General features: G+C 42.6%; 1 protein-coding gene across 4 annotated transcripts; it reads left to right on the top strand.

Moving 5' to 3' along the window:
- The first annotated feature begins 2,274 nt into the window (after positions 1-2,274).
- postnb (periostin, osteoblast specific factor b) lies at positions 2,275-15,812 on the top strand. 4 transcript variants are annotated; one of them, XM_027017964.2, is made up of 21 exons: positions 2,275-2,437; positions 2,846-2,944; positions 5,909-5,973; positions 6,232-6,389; positions 6,974-7,138; positions 7,292-7,438; positions 7,743-7,884; positions 9,454-9,666; positions 9,789-9,923; positions 10,656-10,804; positions 11,465-11,601; positions 11,857-11,987; positions 12,343-12,473; positions 13,161-13,263; positions 13,381-13,448; positions 13,689-13,734; positions 13,836-13,912; positions 13,952-13,970; positions 14,732-14,782; positions 14,871-14,906; positions 15,157-15,812. In XM_027017964.2, exons 1-21 carry the CDS (start codon positions 2,319-2,321, stop codon positions 15,204-15,206), a joined length of 2,241 nt encoding a protein of 746 aa, XP_026873765.2. In that variant the 5' UTR covers positions 2,275-2,318; the 3' UTR covers positions 15,207-15,812. The 4 variants fall into 4 exon arrangements, with proteins under 4 accessions (XP_026873765.2, XP_035390109.1, XP_035390107.1 ...); XM_035534216.1 differs by lacking the exon at positions 13,952-13,970 and having other exon boundaries at positions 13,836-13,931; XM_035534214.1 differs by having other exon boundaries at positions 13,836-13,970.
- The last annotated feature ends 1,107 nt before the right edge of the window (positions 15,813-16,919 follow it).

The raw sequence follows: 16,919 nt of genomic DNA, 5'->3' as shown, positions 1-16,919 counted from the left end.
AATGTTAATGTGTGAAACGTTTAAGATTTGTATATATTTTTAACGTATATTTGCTATAGTTATTTTTCAGGCCGTGTAACGATATTTTTCTCATCGTTTTTCTTGCAATAGCGTTCTTCTTTTTCCAACAAAACGCAGAAAAGTACAACAGGTGTGTCATTTGTGAACTAACGCGATTAGGGTGTGAGTTAACGTCTGGTTCCAGGGGCTTGCTACCACCTTGTGGAAGCGGCAAGAACTGCAGCAGAAATGACAGCATGGAAACGCCAGATGTGCGTAATCGCTCCTTAATCCACGCAACGTTTACACGCTTTTGCGATTGTTCCGTGGCAGAGTGACAGGGAAGAGCTAATCTGAGGAAGAGCGCTGATGGTGAAGAGATTTTGGATTCGGGCTCCTTGCGGCTCGGTTAGTGCAGATGCGTAAAAGCTTTCTTGTTCCAGGCGCCGTAAGGCTCAATACGAAATCCCTCCGTGCCACTCAGGTGTTGGCAGCATTTTTAAAGAACTACACTAAAACTCGTTCACACTTTGCTCAAGGTAATAATAATAACGCTTATTATTTGGGATTCTACAGTTTAGAGTTTACAGTTAAAGTTAAGACGGAAGACTACAGAATAATCATTCATTCATTGTAAGGATAGCTCTTTCATTCTTTCGCTGTGTATGTCAAATACTCATCTAACTTTTCAGACTAGCAGCAAACAGCCTGTTTCTTTCCCAGCGTGCGTGTATTAGGTGGGTATTTACTGCTGTTTACTTTTCTCCGTCTCTCCATATAATGAACAGAACAATCGTAAAATCAGAAAGATGGAGGAAGAGAGCGAGAGAAACAGAAACGGAGATAAAGTTCCAGACCTACAAATGCAATTGTGCAACAAAAAAGTACTGTAGATTTATGTTCCAATATATATATATATATATATATATATATATATATATATATATATATATATATATATACACAACACAGTATTCTTTTTATTGTTCAATAAATCTTAGGTCTTCATGTAGCTGGCCGTTTTTGGTTTTTTTCAGATACATTCTTTCTCACGGAGCCTAGACACGTCCATATATTGCTCACATCCATGGTCCTGCCTAATCCCATCTGGAAATCTTTGCAAAGCCTTTAAAACCGAACGACACGTTTTAAATGTGCGTCTACCCCTCGCGCACGTTTGCCAGCCCGAGCCGGGACATTTCTCATGCACGCTGCAGTGAAAAATGGTACCGTGGTTTTGTCACAAGAGGGAGCCCCGTTTTTAGTGCGTCTCACGCGTATACGCCACCCTCAAAGTATAGAGTGAGAGAGAGTGTGTGTGTGAGAGAGAGAGAGAGAGAGAGAGAGAGAGAGAGAGAGAGAGAGAGAGAGAGAGAGAGAGAGAGAGAGAGAGAGAGACAGACAGACAAACAGACAGACAGACAGACAGACAGACCTCCCAGCCCTAATGAGAAGACTTGGGGCGCAGTGATTTGTGTTAGTGTTGACACCTGGGGGGCTGTGGAGTTGTGGGGCTCCCGCACGGTGAAGGTTGGCTCCTCCTGCCTTGTATGTCAACCAACTGCCAATGGTGGGGATTTTCTCAGGGGGAAAAGGATTGTCTGTTTTCCTGGCAAACACTCCTGGTGCTAATGACAGATTACCAGACTTGTGGCTGAACAGCAACATTTCTGAGATAACCACAAAATGATTGGAGAACAGTAATGGTTTGAAATATGTTATTAGAAAAATCCTTTTTCGTTTATTCCATGGACTGAAGGAGCACGTTGCTTTGACCCAAATGACATCAGCCTCAGAAGAGGCTGTCAATCTTAAATTTAGATCTTTCTATGCTACAAAAAGTTGCGGTTTTTATTTTATAGTAATATAAATAATGCTTACTGTATTTACATTACACCTTATTCTTATAAATAATGCTTACTGTATTTACATTACTTATTCCATATTTAATTATTTACTCTATCATGTATCTTAATTTCTGTATTTACAATGAATTATCAATATTTGTGGATGGGTTTGCTGCCAAGTTTTGATTTGAAAAATATTTTAAAAGCACAAAACTGGCCTTTATAAAAGTGTCAAATCTCATCAGAACTATGACCACCTCCAAACCTGAGCTCCACTACCGCCCCCCCTCCCCAGCTGCAAAGCTTATTTGGTGCATAGGTGAAGCAGACTTCCTGCAGGCTCTCTGGAGAACAGGAGAGGCTGGAGGAGTCACTCGGTCGCGTGCTGCTGGGAGCTCGCCTATAAAAGCGCCCTCTCCCCCTGCCCGAGCTCACATCTCTTCCTGAGCTGCCACCGAAACAGAAGCGAGGATGAAGCTCTTCTTCGCTGCCACCCTCACACTCTTCGCGCTCTCTGCCCTGGACCATGTGGACTCTTCGGCTTACGATAAAATAGTGGCCCACAGCCGCATCAGGGCGAAGAAGCAGGGGTAAGACCATTCCAGTTATGTGATGAATTCTGTCGTAAGCGCTCGGTAGAAGTCAGGGAGATTGGGCATGATTTTACTTACTAGCCTGAATTGTTTGTTTCTTTTTTTGCTCCTGAATGGTATTTTTCTCAGAACATAATTTGATAGGGTGCTGAATCACAATGATAACTTTATATTTGAATAAAACTGAATTGCACTATTTGAAATTTTAAATCTCTCCAGCAGGTTTTGGTTGTTATAATAGGATTATTTTTAAATGTACTGATTTACCTTTAACACTAAATTAAAGTATACGATACCATGGAAAAATCTACAACCCTAGTTCTTATGTCATGACCACAGTCTTCAGATTTTCCCGCAGTGCTGAATTCCTGCCGGCTCTCACCCTTCCCACTCTGCTTCTGTCAGACCAAACATGTGCGCTCTTCAGCAAGTGGTCGGGACCCAGAAGAAGTACTTCAGCACGTGCCGTAACTGGTACAAAGGATCCATCTGCGGAAGGAAAGCGTAAGTGGGGCATGCCGTAGTGCCAGCTCTGCTGGGACAGACTTTGGGAGGTCAGGGTTGAGGGGTTAGCTCCCCCTTTGGTGGGCGTGCCTGCATCTTTCCAGCAGACCACCGATTTCCACTGCAATACGGGGCTTGTTCTTAGGCTTCTGAATACACCTCTGTGAATGGCATCGCTTAAACTTTCTTAATGTACATATGGTTAATCACAGCATCTATTATGACTTGCATGCTGCTTGTATTTCATATTTCACAGGATTTGCTCTACATGGAGGATTGTGTCACAGCCAGAGGGAGTCAGAGTCATGGCGTCTTTACTGAGATAAAGTGGAAAGGGCTACAGATAAAGCTTGTTACTAATGACTAGAGCAAACTGCAGAGCTGGCTTGGAGCACTGGGCCATGTTGAAACAGCTCATTGTGAAATTCCCACCCACAGGCAAAGATCTGTCTACTAGATAAAAGCATAGCTGGAGTCAGTTTTCCGCTACCGAGTAGGTGTCGGAAAGTTCTCTGACACAGCAGATCAAATTCAGCAGCAGACAGCTTCACAAAAACATTGACAGTAGCAAAAGGAAACCCATGAAACACACTGAGAAATCACGCGCTGCTAAGCTTTGGGGAGACGTATCAGGGCAAGCTGGGTTGTGTCTGACTACCCCCCTCCTCAAAAAAAAACCACGGACTGCATGGAAATAAAGAACATGAATGCATGGCAAAGCCCTTTGCAGGGCAGCTGAGTTGCAATACTGAAGAGGCCTGGGGTTTGGGGTGATTACGGTCTGCCCCAAATGTTGATTCATGTTGCATCTGCGAGCCTTCTGGTTTCCATTTCTTTTTCCATGGTTGGAAAAAAGAGCCAGGGGAGGCGGGTGGTGGTCTAAAGCGCCATGACGACTCTTCCAGGGCTCTTGGTCTTTCCCCAGCGTCTCTCCTCAAACATGGAGCTTGGCCAGACCAGAAGGTCCCCTCAGCTCCGGATCCGCTCGGGCTTTTCTGCTGTTCTTGCACTTTTTCTTTACCGTGGGGAGAAGAACAAGCTTCTCAGCGTCTGGCTCGTTCCTGCGAACTCAGCAACCCTTTTTGAATGGCACAGTGGCAACTGATACACCTGTGAGATGATTGCAAATGTCCAGCCTCAGACTAAGCTGATTCAGGACAAGAAAAGTGATAATCATGTTTGGATTTTCAGGGTTTAGCTCACCCTTAAAACTGCATGAATATAAGCATAGCTCAGGAAAATGTATCTTTGAGCAACTTGAAAACATATGGTCACCCAGTGGTCCCCTCATCCCAGAGATCCCTCCTCTGTAATTCAGTGGGGTCTTTCCCAGCTACCGATGAGCTGTATCACATATGCAAATTAATTTTGAAACTAAACTCAGGCTTATATAATGGCAGGTAACTTCTCTGCTTTCTCCTAGTAAATCAACAACAAGCGCAAAATCTGATTTTCTTTCCGTGCCAAATACATACATGTGCTTCACACTTTAGCATATTTCCCATGTTTCACCTCGGGACATTCAGTAATTAAGACAAAATGACTTACTCAGTTACTGGGGAAAAAAGTGCCAGTAAAATACAGTAGGAAACTCTTAACTCTGTCTCCTAACTACTGTGATGGCAGAGTTCCAGCAGCCCTCAGCCAGTGGGAGTCGGGCTTCGCTCCTGGCGTGGGAGCGAGGTTTAAGACACTCATGTCCTCTTCTGGCTGAATGTCTGTAAGCGTGCGGCAATGATCTCACGCCAGCCCCCCTCTCCTCCTCCTGCCTCACTGAGCTTCAAAGCTCCTGCCACAGTGAGGAGAAGTAATGGGCCATGACCTCGTTCCTTCTTCCAGATGGAGCACCTTTCCTGGTTCCTGTCGGTTCTCGGGGCTCCTCCGCTATGCCAGTGGGGTGAAAGAAACTTTGATCTCTTCCATTGTTTCCTTCTGGGCTCCTTGTGGCCCCTGTTCACAGAAGTGTCCCCACAGTTTCAGCTCCGAGCGTGTCTGTGTCGCACCGCTTGTTCCTGGAGCTCCCTGAAGTTTATTTGTGTCATTTTGTCTAGTCATGTTGCGGAAACATATGGAACCATTTGTTGATGTGGAGGCTTCCCCAGGACTGCAGATCACTAACCTTTGACCTGTAACCCCTTATGCACGCGCACACACACACACACACACACACACACACACACACACACACACACACACACACACACACACACACACACACACACACACACACACAAAGTGCGCATGCATGCTATAAAGTCTGTATATGAACATAAACCTCTTTATCATCACCACTGACGATGTATGTATCTTTGTATCTCCCCAGGATTAATGTTTAGGCTAACTTTCTTTACTGTAGCCATATTCTGTATAATACTACAGCCCTTAATATGTGCTAATCATGGGTTTTCTAATGAAACAAGGCTTGGTTTTTGAGGAATTATGCCAGTGTAATTAAGCCAAATGAGCTTTGTACCCAATACAAGCATAAAGATTTTAAGAGCTTTTTTTTTCTTCTTTTATATGGTATGTGTATGGTATACTGAATATTAGCATATGTGTGAATTTTCAGGCATTGTAGCTAGCATTCAAGCCAAAGTTTTCTTTGGGTCTTCTTGTTGGAAATTTTGGTTTCGATATACTATGATTAAGCTAAATAATGTCCTTGAAATTAACCACATTGCTGGGGTGGGCGAACAGTTTGAATTCACAGACATTTTATTTGCTAGTCATGTTCTAGGTTACGTAATGCTTGCTCAAACCTTGGGGTCACAAACCATGTTTATATAACTCGACCATTGATGGCTACCGTATGAACATGGTATGTTTGGAAAAATAAATTGGGGCACGGTGTCTGTAAAGCTTGCTTGGCTTGTAATACTGAGAGAAAGTAAAAGGCTCCAGGAAAATTACATCGTTTATATGTTTGAATCTCTGTTGTGTGTATTTTGTTTTTTTTCTGTGCAGCTCTGTGCTGTATGAGTGCTGCCCAGGATACATGAAACTAGAGGGAATGCATGGCTGTCCTGCTGGTACGTAGCTTAGTCTCTCAATAACCTCCTTCCCATTGTGAATACTGAATTATGTTTCACAGCTTCACGAATTATAAGTATAGTATTGCAGCATAGAATAATATTACTGGGATGTTTTACAAAACTACATTATTAACAACCTAGTCCCAGTACCTGCCAATAACAATAGACTTATGGAGATGGTAGCACAAGCATGTGCAAAGTTAGAGTGGAACCTCATGAGCTAAACCCAGCATGTTGCCTGTTGCTTTTCTTCAGTTGCTCCAATTGACAACGTGTATGGTACCCTCGGCCTGGTGAACGCCGTCACAACGCAGCAGTTCTCGAACATGTCTAAGCTGAGGCAGGAGATCGAGGGACCAGGGTCGTACACTTTCTTCGCCCCCAGTAACGATGCCTGGGATCTAATCGATCCGGTATTACGAGTCCCCATCTTCCCTAACCCTTCCCGAAAAGTACCGGCAAAAGAACAACATGGTAGTCAGAGAAACCGAGAAAGCCCTAAAACATCTGATTGTTTGTAACGATATACTGTATGCAAAAACTTATCTTGCTATTAAGGTATGCTGAGTTACTTTGAGGTGATGTTCATGAATGAATGTGGTGTATAAGCAACATCTGTACAATTTGATGGCCTTCAGCAAGGTGAGAAAGGAGTGGATGAATGAACAAACATTAGGTCGACATATCTTGGACAAAGGTTTTGTTCACAGCTACTGCTTGGTCTAATATCACAAAGAAACTTGTAGGAATTATAGGATGTGTAGGTGATTTTGATTTCATATGAATTAAGCTTTAAGAAAAACTAAACATCCTAGCAGGTAGAAACTTTGCACAGTTGGTTGAGGTAGCTACACATTTGCAAATGTGAGATCCTGTTGGCTAGGTCACAAAGTGTTTTAAAAGTTATTGGTTTCACTTCTTTTATTTAATTTTGTTGGCTGGCCTGAATTTGAGCCAAATGTGAATTTGTTTTATTGATTTCCTCTGTGCCTAACAGGAAGTGAGAAGCGCTTTGGTGAGCAATGTTAACATTGAGCTATACAATGCTCTGCATTACCACATGGCCAACAAACGCTTCCTAACTAAAGACTTGAAGAACGGAATGTCCATCAACTCCATGTACAATGACCTGAGTCTGCACATTAACCACTACCCCAACGGTGTAAGTGTGTTTGAGTGTCCTTTGAAGGATACTTGCTCAACGTTGTCTGAAATGAACAAGTAAACTATAAATGTACTATAAATTTGGACACTAAATCTATTGGCACTGCTTGATATGGGAGCTCAAGTGTGGCATACTTCATCTATACTGCAGATCGTCACAGTGAACTGTGCTAGGATCATTTACGGGAACCAGGTGGCCACCAATGGCGTGGTGCATGTTATCGACCGCGTCATCACCGCGGTGAGCAACACTATCCAGGACGTGATTGACGTCGACATTGACCTGACCACACTGAGCGTAAGTTGGAAGTTCATCTGCTTCTTTCTCTATTTCTGTTTCTCCTTCAGGATCAGTGAGTTCCTGAAAGGCTAAGAAAAGTTACATCACTCAAACTAACATTCTTTTGTCCATTTCGTCCTAAGAATTTCCTTTTCACACCATCAGAACCCTAGCACTTTAAAATATCACTGGTGTCAGGACACTTCCAAACAACTTCATAGCACTCTCCTTGTGGTCTAGTACTAATTCTTTCTCCTTATCTTGGTGCTTCCTCTGTTGTACCTCCACTTCCATCTGTCATCTGACATCTGTCTCATTCCAGAATATAGCTACCACCTCTGGCCTCACAGACAAGCTTGGAGAGCCGGGCCACTTCACGCTCTTTGCCCCTACCAACGATGCCTTTTCGAACCTGGACAGAGAAGTTTTGGACAGACTTATGGGTGACAAGAATGCCCTCCAAGGTAAACGTGCGTGCTGACAGTGAAAACCCTATTACCTCCTTGGAATGCCTTTCCCAAACAAAACGCTGAGTGAACAAAAGCTACTTTCATCAGGCTAGGGGAAACATTGGGTTGTCTTCACGCCGGCGGGCATGACACACAGTGGGGGTTTTATAACCCTTTGGTGAAGTGCGGGTCCAGAGGAAGCAGGGTGTTATGTCTGCCTCATGCCATGTTTGCTGATCTGAGTCAATGGGGAGTGCTGCTGTTAAGTTGGCAACCTTTTTAATCCCCATTGAAAGCACATGGGACCAAAGCAACCTGTTTTGAGGATCCGGAGTTCTCAGACAGTTGGCGGACGGTGGCAAAACCGCATTCACAGTCATACTGAGAATTCAATAGAACGTTTCACTTGAAGTTCTTAAGTGTGTCTGAACATGTTGGCCATCGCCCAGGTCTTAGTTTTAAATCATAGCATTACCATGTGCTTTCAGTTTTCAAAAGGTTTTCAAAAATGTAGTTTTCAAAGCGTAGTTACTCGTTGTGGCTGAAGACTATTGCTTTAGCTATTTAACACATGACGAAACATTCCAGTCTTATATACAGCTAGATCCATGGCTGCAGCAATTCACCGACTGTGCTAAAAGCAATGCACATCTTCATGTATTTCTAGGTATCAGCATTGATCCCTGTATTTCTACAATATTCTAGTTCATTGGTATGTTGGACTCTAATCTACTGTACCGTACTAGGGTGTATTCTATGAGCAAATGACAAAGCTGGATAAGCTGGATAAGCTGGATAAGAGCATCTGCTAAATGCCGTAAATGTAGGTCCAAAAGGAAAACAAAATCTATATGTTTCAGTAAATCTTTCAAACAAAACAAGAATTTAATAGTCAAAATACCGAAATCCAGAGTGCGTTAGACAAATCGTACAGAACCTGTTCAAACCAAATGAAAGCCTTAAAACTTTACAACAGACTCAGCTATAGCTGGTTCCAGTGGTGTTCAGCAGTGCTGCAGTGTAAATTCGGAGTGTTGAAGGACCATTGAATGGCTCAGGCATTCTCTGCAGTGAGCCAAGGGCCAGGAGACAGCTGAAGGTTTTTCCGGCTCTGAGGACCAGCAGCATCAGACCATTTAATTTTTAATGGTCCCTTGTCAGTCGTTTTGACTGGAACATCTGAGCGCTCCATACAGAATGACACAGCGCATAGTTCACACATGTACGCTCTGAGGATCCCAGGGCTCCCAGGGCTCCCAGGGCTCCCAGGGCTCCCAGGGCTCCCAGGGGCTCCCAGGTTCATTAGCTGGTACGTGCATTGCTTGCTGGAGATACAAATGACATTGCAGTTGGCTTGAGCTTTGGTAATTAGGAGAAAAAGCAAACTGAACAGTGGAAAACTGCTGAAAATGTATTCAGTGTTCACATATTTAAGAAATATTTAAGCTTTGCTGAGCATGTTTTCAAATCGGACTGAAAAATAACTGGTTTCAAGCCATACTGAGATATCATCTAGGCACCCCTTTTCAAGTTCTTAAACATGCATCTACAAGATGTAATCTTCGACCCTCCCTTTTTTGACAGCCCTGCTCAAATACCACCTGCTGGACTCGGTACAATGCTCCGAGGCCATTATGAGTGGCACCTCATATGAGACTCTGGAGGGTACCAACATCGAGATCGGCTGTGGCGGCGACAGCCTCACCGTCAACGGCATCAAGATGGTGCTGAAGAAGGACATCGTCACGACCAACGGTGTCATCCACCTCATCGACCAGGTCCTCATGCCAGATTCAGGTTAGCGTCCTCATATATTAAGTGTCTGGTTCCACTCGACGACGTTTCTAGTCAACGGCCATACGGGCGACTGCATCCCAGACCGAGTTCTAAACGTTGGCCACTGCAATTTTGTTTCTAAGCAAAACAGGTGATGGAGCTGGTGGGTCCATCGCAGTCCACGTTCGGTGATATGGTTTCAGAGCTGGGTCTCTCAGCCGCCATGAGACCACAGGCTGAGTACACGCTCCTGGCCCCAGTCAATGCAGCCTTCACAGGTGGGTGGCTCTCAAACCACTCCTAGTGGTCTCTGTTGTCTGCGTGCTCTGTCTTTTCTGAATTCACTTGCTAAATGACGGGCTGTGTTATCCGTGCCGCGCTTAGCAACATGCTGCAACACTCCCTCCTGTTTGGGGTGTTCTGTCAGGAACATGTCTGTCTACCTCTCTCTTATTGTCCTAGGTCGTGATTCAGTAGGTGTGTAAATATTTGATTCATATTCACCGTGGGTAGGCAAGAAACGTTGTTTACATTAACAGGAACTTTGGCTCTGCTTGCATGAACTACACTTAAAGCTGTACCTTCTTTCTAGAAACTGAATGCACGTGCCTCAGCAGATCTATTTGCAAGCACAAAGCCTCTTTGGTTTGATGGGTAATCCTGCGTGTGTCCTGGATTACTGTACAGTTTTCCTGGATTACTGTACAGTTTTCTGCTACTACCGTAAAGCTGTAGCTGTCTATAGAGGCCAGCCTGGACAGCTCACCCTCCCTTTAAATACAGTGTATTTATGATTCATAGCTGTGCTGAAACAGTCATCATTTGGCATTTACAGAGTATTTTACATCATTTATGGGCATGTTAGAGAGGAAAATGATAGTGCCTCAGGCAGCCATAACTGAAAACTCTTAAACCCCCCCCCCCCCCCCCCCTCCAAACCCAGTGTCTACACATGTTCCTGGGTGGGAACATGGTTCAAATCTCAGCTTTCTTATGATGTGTCCCATTAGATGAGGTCATGTCCATGGACCAGCACTTGTTAAAGATCATCCTCAAGAACCACATTCTGAAGCAGAAGATCATGCTTGGTGAGCTCTTCAACGGCCAGCGTCTGGAGACCGTTGCAGGGAACTTCCTCAGGGTGTTTGTCTATCGCACGGTCAGTGCCCGCCCACCGTGAGCATCACGAATCCTCAACATTGCTTTTGTATATTTTAAAAGGGTATTTTAGGAGGTAGCATTAGCATTAGGTTGGATATAGTCAGCGAATGTCTTCTTTGATGTCTGCTCAGAGATCTTATATCAACTGTGTGTTGACTCAGGATGAAAACGATGAATTTATTTACTTGCACATTACTGATTCTATCAGTTATAGGTTTGTTGATTTGGTCTGATCTTACAGCACCAAAATCTACAACAGCTGCAATTTATGAATGAGGAATTAAAAATAGGTCTTATAATGAAAACGCAAAGCAAAGAATGACAAAGTGAGCAGGCGTGTTAAATATGGCACAGAAATCATTTATGGAACATGAAATGTTTTCTTTAATTACATAAACCAAGAGTGTAATGAAAGCCATATGTAAGCCTGAAACCACTGTCGCCTGGTGACCTGGTGACACCTCACAACCAATGCATTTTATTCTGATACACAGTCTAAGCAGATTGATCTTGATGGCTGACAATCATCCACGGTGATGACCTAATCCGACCTCCATAAATGTGAATGAGATGTGTCTGAAACTTCAAAATGTATAGCCCAGCCCCCCCCCCCCCCCCCCCCCCCCCCCCCTTAACACTGCCTCGCCTGCCGTGATAGGCTGTTTGCATCGAGAATGCTTGCTTGATTCGAGGAAGCAAAGAAGGTAACAATGGGGCTCTCCATCCCATGAGGACCCTGATCAAACCGGCCGAGGCCACCATGTTCAAACTGCTGACTGAACACAAGAGCTTCAAGTAAGAATTAGGGTTTGAATATGTTTCTCGAGCAACCGTTTCGGAGTTCATATACATGTCGAGCCAGCGACAGGGTTATGCTGTATACACTCTGAACCCAAGACTGTAAAAGCTGTACAGATATTTGCACATGGACCTAAAATAATGACCAGAAATGTCAGCTGCGTGGTGTGTTTGAGAGTTCTGCAGTGTGGGTCGGGGGAAGTTGAATGGGGGCAGTGGAAGGGGGGAGTCTAATCACCAGCGTGTTTGCAGGATCTTTTTGTCTCTGATGGAGGCGGCTGGGCTGACAGACTTGCTGAAGCAGAGCGGGGATTTCACACTGTTCGCCCCAACTGACGAGGCTTTCGCCAGCCTCAGCCAAAGGGACCTCTCTATTTTAAAAAGTGAGTGCCAAACGTTGGAAACGTTTTACTTTACACCACCTCCTCACAGTGTAAATATATGTTTACTGCATAGTGGCCGTAGTAAAAGTTTGTAACAACACAGTGATACTCTGTACTACAGTATCAGTTTGTGCTCAGGGTATCAGAGAATTGCTATTTACTGTTTATTACACTGTAGTTAATGTTAGAATTGCACTATGTAATAGTAAAATGTAATAGGTTTCCAAAACCTTTAATCTGTTCCTTGATTTCATTAGTGAAGGATTAGGTGTAGGTTACCTGAGGTATTATCTTTTTAATGTGCAGTAGCTTGTTTGTGGGTCAGTTGTCTCGAATGTCTCCTCGCCCTCGTTAGGTGACCGGAATGCTCTCAGGGCCATCCTGCTGTACCACTTAAGCAACGGCACCTTCATTGGTGGCGGCTTAGAGACTGGAGTCACCAACCTCCTCAGGTCTATCCAGGGCAGCAACCTCAAAGTCCTGTATGTAAGTATGCTAAAGAACATTGATCTTAACAACATTTAAGGTCCCCCTTGCTATCTCACATCAGCAGGTCTAACCAACGGAATATGAAATGGATGCGTTTTAAAGATTAATGATCCTGAATGTTTAACAGGGGGACATTCGTTATGGATTACTTGACTTCACATACAGTGCGTTCCAGGGCTTCGTTTATTCCTGTGAAACCCTTTATTGTTGTTGTTGTTGTTGTTGTTTTTAAATAGAGGGTGAGAAAAGGTGCATAAAAAACGGACCATACCTTTTGATGTGTATGAAGAGAGGCCTACAGAGCAACGTGTCAGACCTGCTTTAAAGATGAGAGGACACAGATGACAGGATAAAAGACATAAAATGTTCTTTGTTGTTCGTAACATTAGCATTCTGTTATTGAGGTGGCCAATTAATTTATGATGTATACGGATCCGTGGGTGTCTTAGGCACACATTTAAAAGTTAATTATGTAACAGAACCTGAAAGCATTAAATAAGATAACCATTAAAAGATTAAGTAACAGCATTTCCAGCTTCTTGCAAGCACAGAACACACAGTCATTGGTATACTGCAGAGGCAAAGTTGGACAAGGAAATGTTGCATTTCATGCAGGCAAAGAAGTTCATGCAACGGCATTGCATTCCTTTGAGCAATTAATTTGGAAATTTTACTTTCATGCAGGCAAACAACTCCATGCAGGTGAATTCCGTGCAAGTCCCTCTGCCAGATCTCATGGCTACCAACGGGGTTGTTCACGCTGTCAAGAACTTCCTGTATCCTGAAGGTGTGGAATGCAACACTCTTCGCAAAATAACCCTGGCAGTAAATAGACAGAATAGTTCAGCAGTTTTTAATCAAAGTGTCACAACGATTGTATGATGATCTGAATATCATTTTACAGATGTTCCAGTTGGAAACCAGGAGCTTCTCAACCTCCTGAAAAGGATCATCAGGTTCATTCAGATCAAGGTACCTACCAGGCCTCAACTTGACACAGGAAACTGTAGTGCTCCATCCCTATAAGTGAAACATTTGCTCTTGAGGGTCTGTCGTTTGTTGGCAAACACTATTTAATGTCTGATTTACTTCTTTATGCCCCGAGTTAATTCACCTCTTTCTCAGGGGTCATGAGGATTCATCTCATTGGATATACTTTTAGCATGGTTGATTAGTGCTCATTACTCATTACTATGTCCTTTTACGCATCAGTTTGTATCAGGATACAGATTTCAGGAGATCCCTCTCACCTTCATGGGTAAGTGAAATAAATCAAATCACACTTAAGGAAACTTTGCATCTGTATTTATTGTGTGTCATTCGTGTCATTTCCTTTATATTCTGGTGATGGTGCCAAAGTGACCAGAGTAACTGAGCGAGAGCCCACTATTACTAAAGTTACTCGAGTCATCGAAGGGGAGCCAAGCTTCACCAAGGTTACGAGGGTCATCGAAGGGGAGCCAAGCTTCACCAAGGTTACGAGGGTCATTGAAGGTAAATGTATTTTCATCTCATTACATACCATAATTTAGTGGCAGAAGAAATATGTTTTACATAGAATTTATGTGCCCCAGTGTGTGAGTACCTGAAGAGGTGAAGGTTTCACCACGGTCCTTTAAGCGATACCCTGAGACACAGTGTAACATATTTTCCCTAAAGTATCCATGACCGCCTTGTGGAGGGGCTTAACATGCCTAATGTTCTGACCAACAGGTCCTGAATTCTTCATCAGCCGCTCCTCCAATGTGGAGCTTTATGGTAGTGTGATGTCTTGAGCAACCTTTTCTTTCAGCATGCTGGTAGTAGGACTAAAAAGCTCGACCTTTTCTCAGCGCTGTTGGTTTTTCCCCCTCACAAACTTGGGTTCACCATTAACAGCTCCCTTTTCCCTCTTCCGTGGTCATTACTCTGCACTGTGATCTCACAGAAGATTCATAGGAATCCTAAAATGATTCACATTAGCGATTATTTGATTTGGTATGGAATGTTTTTTTGTTTTTTTTTTTAAAAAGCTTTGACTGCTAAACACACTATAGCAGTCACAACTTTTTGAACTCCTACAAATTTGCCATCAAGAGACAGTGTTGTTTTCTTTTGGGTTCTGAAACATGACTGGTTAAAAAGGGCACAGTTTCCTATAGACTTATTTTCCATGATTTTCAGATTCTTTCACCAGTCCTGTCCCAGTTCTCTCTCCTCCATAACTAAAGCCTAGATGCCCATCATAATGGAATCTAACTGGTTTTCCTGCTCAGGGCCCAAGTCGGAGATCTCTAGCTTCAGTACAGATACAGAGAGACTTAGAGGTAAGCTTCTTCTATATTGTAGTGGTAATCGTCAATTTGTTGCATATTATTAGTTAAGACTTGTGTTTACTGATTGAATAATCCACAGAGGGATCAAGACGAGTACCTGGAAGGCGAGTGCCAGGTAAACGCTTGAGGTTATATTTGCAATAGTAGCACAGATGTTAGTTGCAACAAAATATCCTAGCTGCAGCACAGATTAAAAATGAGGACTTCCTACCAACCATGAACATTATGAATAATATTTTGACTGAAAATGCAGTCTTCAGTAAGAGTGGATCTTGGTTGGCAGTCCAAAATTTGTTAATGTGGAATGAAGAAGTGAGCTAATTATATGACTACTGTAAGTCGTTTCCTCAACATCTGGTTTTCAGCTGGAATCAGGAGGAGAACCCGGATGACCAGTCCTGTCCAGGTGCAGTAAGAGGAGAAACAAGGAACCCTTGAGTGTTTGAAGAAAAACAAAGGTCCAAGGGACATGGAATCAGTTGTTTAAGAAAAACATGAGCTTCCCTCATGAGATGTTTTAAGATCAGTATTGTTGGAACTTGGTGTAAACCAAGCGTAGAGACAAACGCAATGTTGATCATCAGTATTTGTTGTTTTTACCAGAGAGGGAATCATTTGTGTTAAAATATATCTGGTCAAAACAGGGATGTTAAAAGGTCCCTCTGTATGTAAGTATCTTTTAAAGAATATTTTGTAGAGGGTTGCATTAGAAACAACAGACTATTGCAGAAAACTCACTTAGGATCACATGCGATGTGGGAAAGGAAGAAACAAACCAAAGGATGAACTTAATTGTATTTCTAAAAAGTGTGTGCATGTGAAACACCTGTGAGTTTACTGCAACAGTTCTGTTTGGGGGAATATCTATCTGTGTCCAGGTTTTGTTGGATTGAGGTTTACTTCTGCATGGCCAACGATTTTATGGTGCTCATGTTCAGTATTGTTTTTTTTCCATTAAAGAATAAAATTGTTTGCAACATTTTGATAATAAAAATGGCTACTTTCTCTTTGGCTGATCATTCAGAAGTTGTAGTTTTTTATATAACCTAATGGCTTAGATGTATTTAAAATGTATTCACACATGCTCTACTAAACGAGTCATGCCAGTGTCTAGATCCTGGATCCATAGCCTGTTATGACAGAAAGGACAGCCCAAGGCTCCAGTTCTCCATCTTGGATCAGACGTATTTCAACACGTTGTGATATTCGTGAGCAGCTAAGAACATCAGAACACCTCAAGGCATGTCAATGTAAATATCTCTTGGGGAAATGACACGATACAGCACTGATATGCTGAAGACTTGCTATCATCAGCATATAGTATATAACTTGAGGTCGATAGGACCAAGTATTTTTAAATTAGATGTTTCTATTCAGACTTTTTGAGATTAGGAAAATATGCTATGAGGCAAGAAATTTTTAAAAAGTGATATAAAGTGGAGAGATGTTTTTTATTTTAAAATGCAGAATTCACAATTCAAACTACTTTAATTCTAATTCTAAGTATTATTAGAATTATTTTATTCATCCCATTAGAGCTGGATAGGTAACAAAGAAGAATACGATAAACAAAGGCATATTTAAACGTATGGTTTCTGACGTGGACCTTGAATAAATTTGTCTGAAACGTCAACATCTACTTTAGGAAACATTTAAAGCATTTTCACGCATACTTTTGGCTTGTGTTCATTTTTTCATTAAATGCCAAAGTTGATCACTTGATTGTCTGGCCTATGAACGTTAAACTGGTGACAAAGATCTTTTTTTGCATTTGGTTATGTTGTTTGGGCCTTTTTGATCACTGTGGTGTCCTGAACATAATACAGCTGAGATTTATTTCCAATAGGAAAGTGTGTTTGTTTTCAGACTTCATTAAACTTGTAAATTACTGTCCCTCACCATCCTAAACAACTTATTGTTTATTTCAAACTCCTCTGTTAAATTGCTGCATGTATTGTGGCTCATGTTCTCAAAGCTGTGGTACCATATATAACTTTCTAGTTGTCATGGTTCATAGTTTTTCGACATCTATGCCTGATTTAATGTCAGTGTCTCCTTTTCCCAAAAAATGAAGCATCAACAGTACACACTAACAGGAAGGGCACTGTGCATAGCCCCAGTTGCTTCA

This window comes from Electrophorus electricus, chromosome 15 (assembly GCF_013358815.1).
Source record: "Electrophorus electricus isolate fEleEle1 chromosome 15, fEleEle1.pri, whole genome shotgun sequence".
Lineage (NCBI taxonomy): Eukaryota > Metazoa > Chordata > Actinopteri > Gymnotiformes > Gymnotidae > Electrophorus > Electrophorus electricus.
Note: the sequence above shows the minus strand (reverse complement) of the source record. Positions and strands in the feature narration are given on the sequence as shown.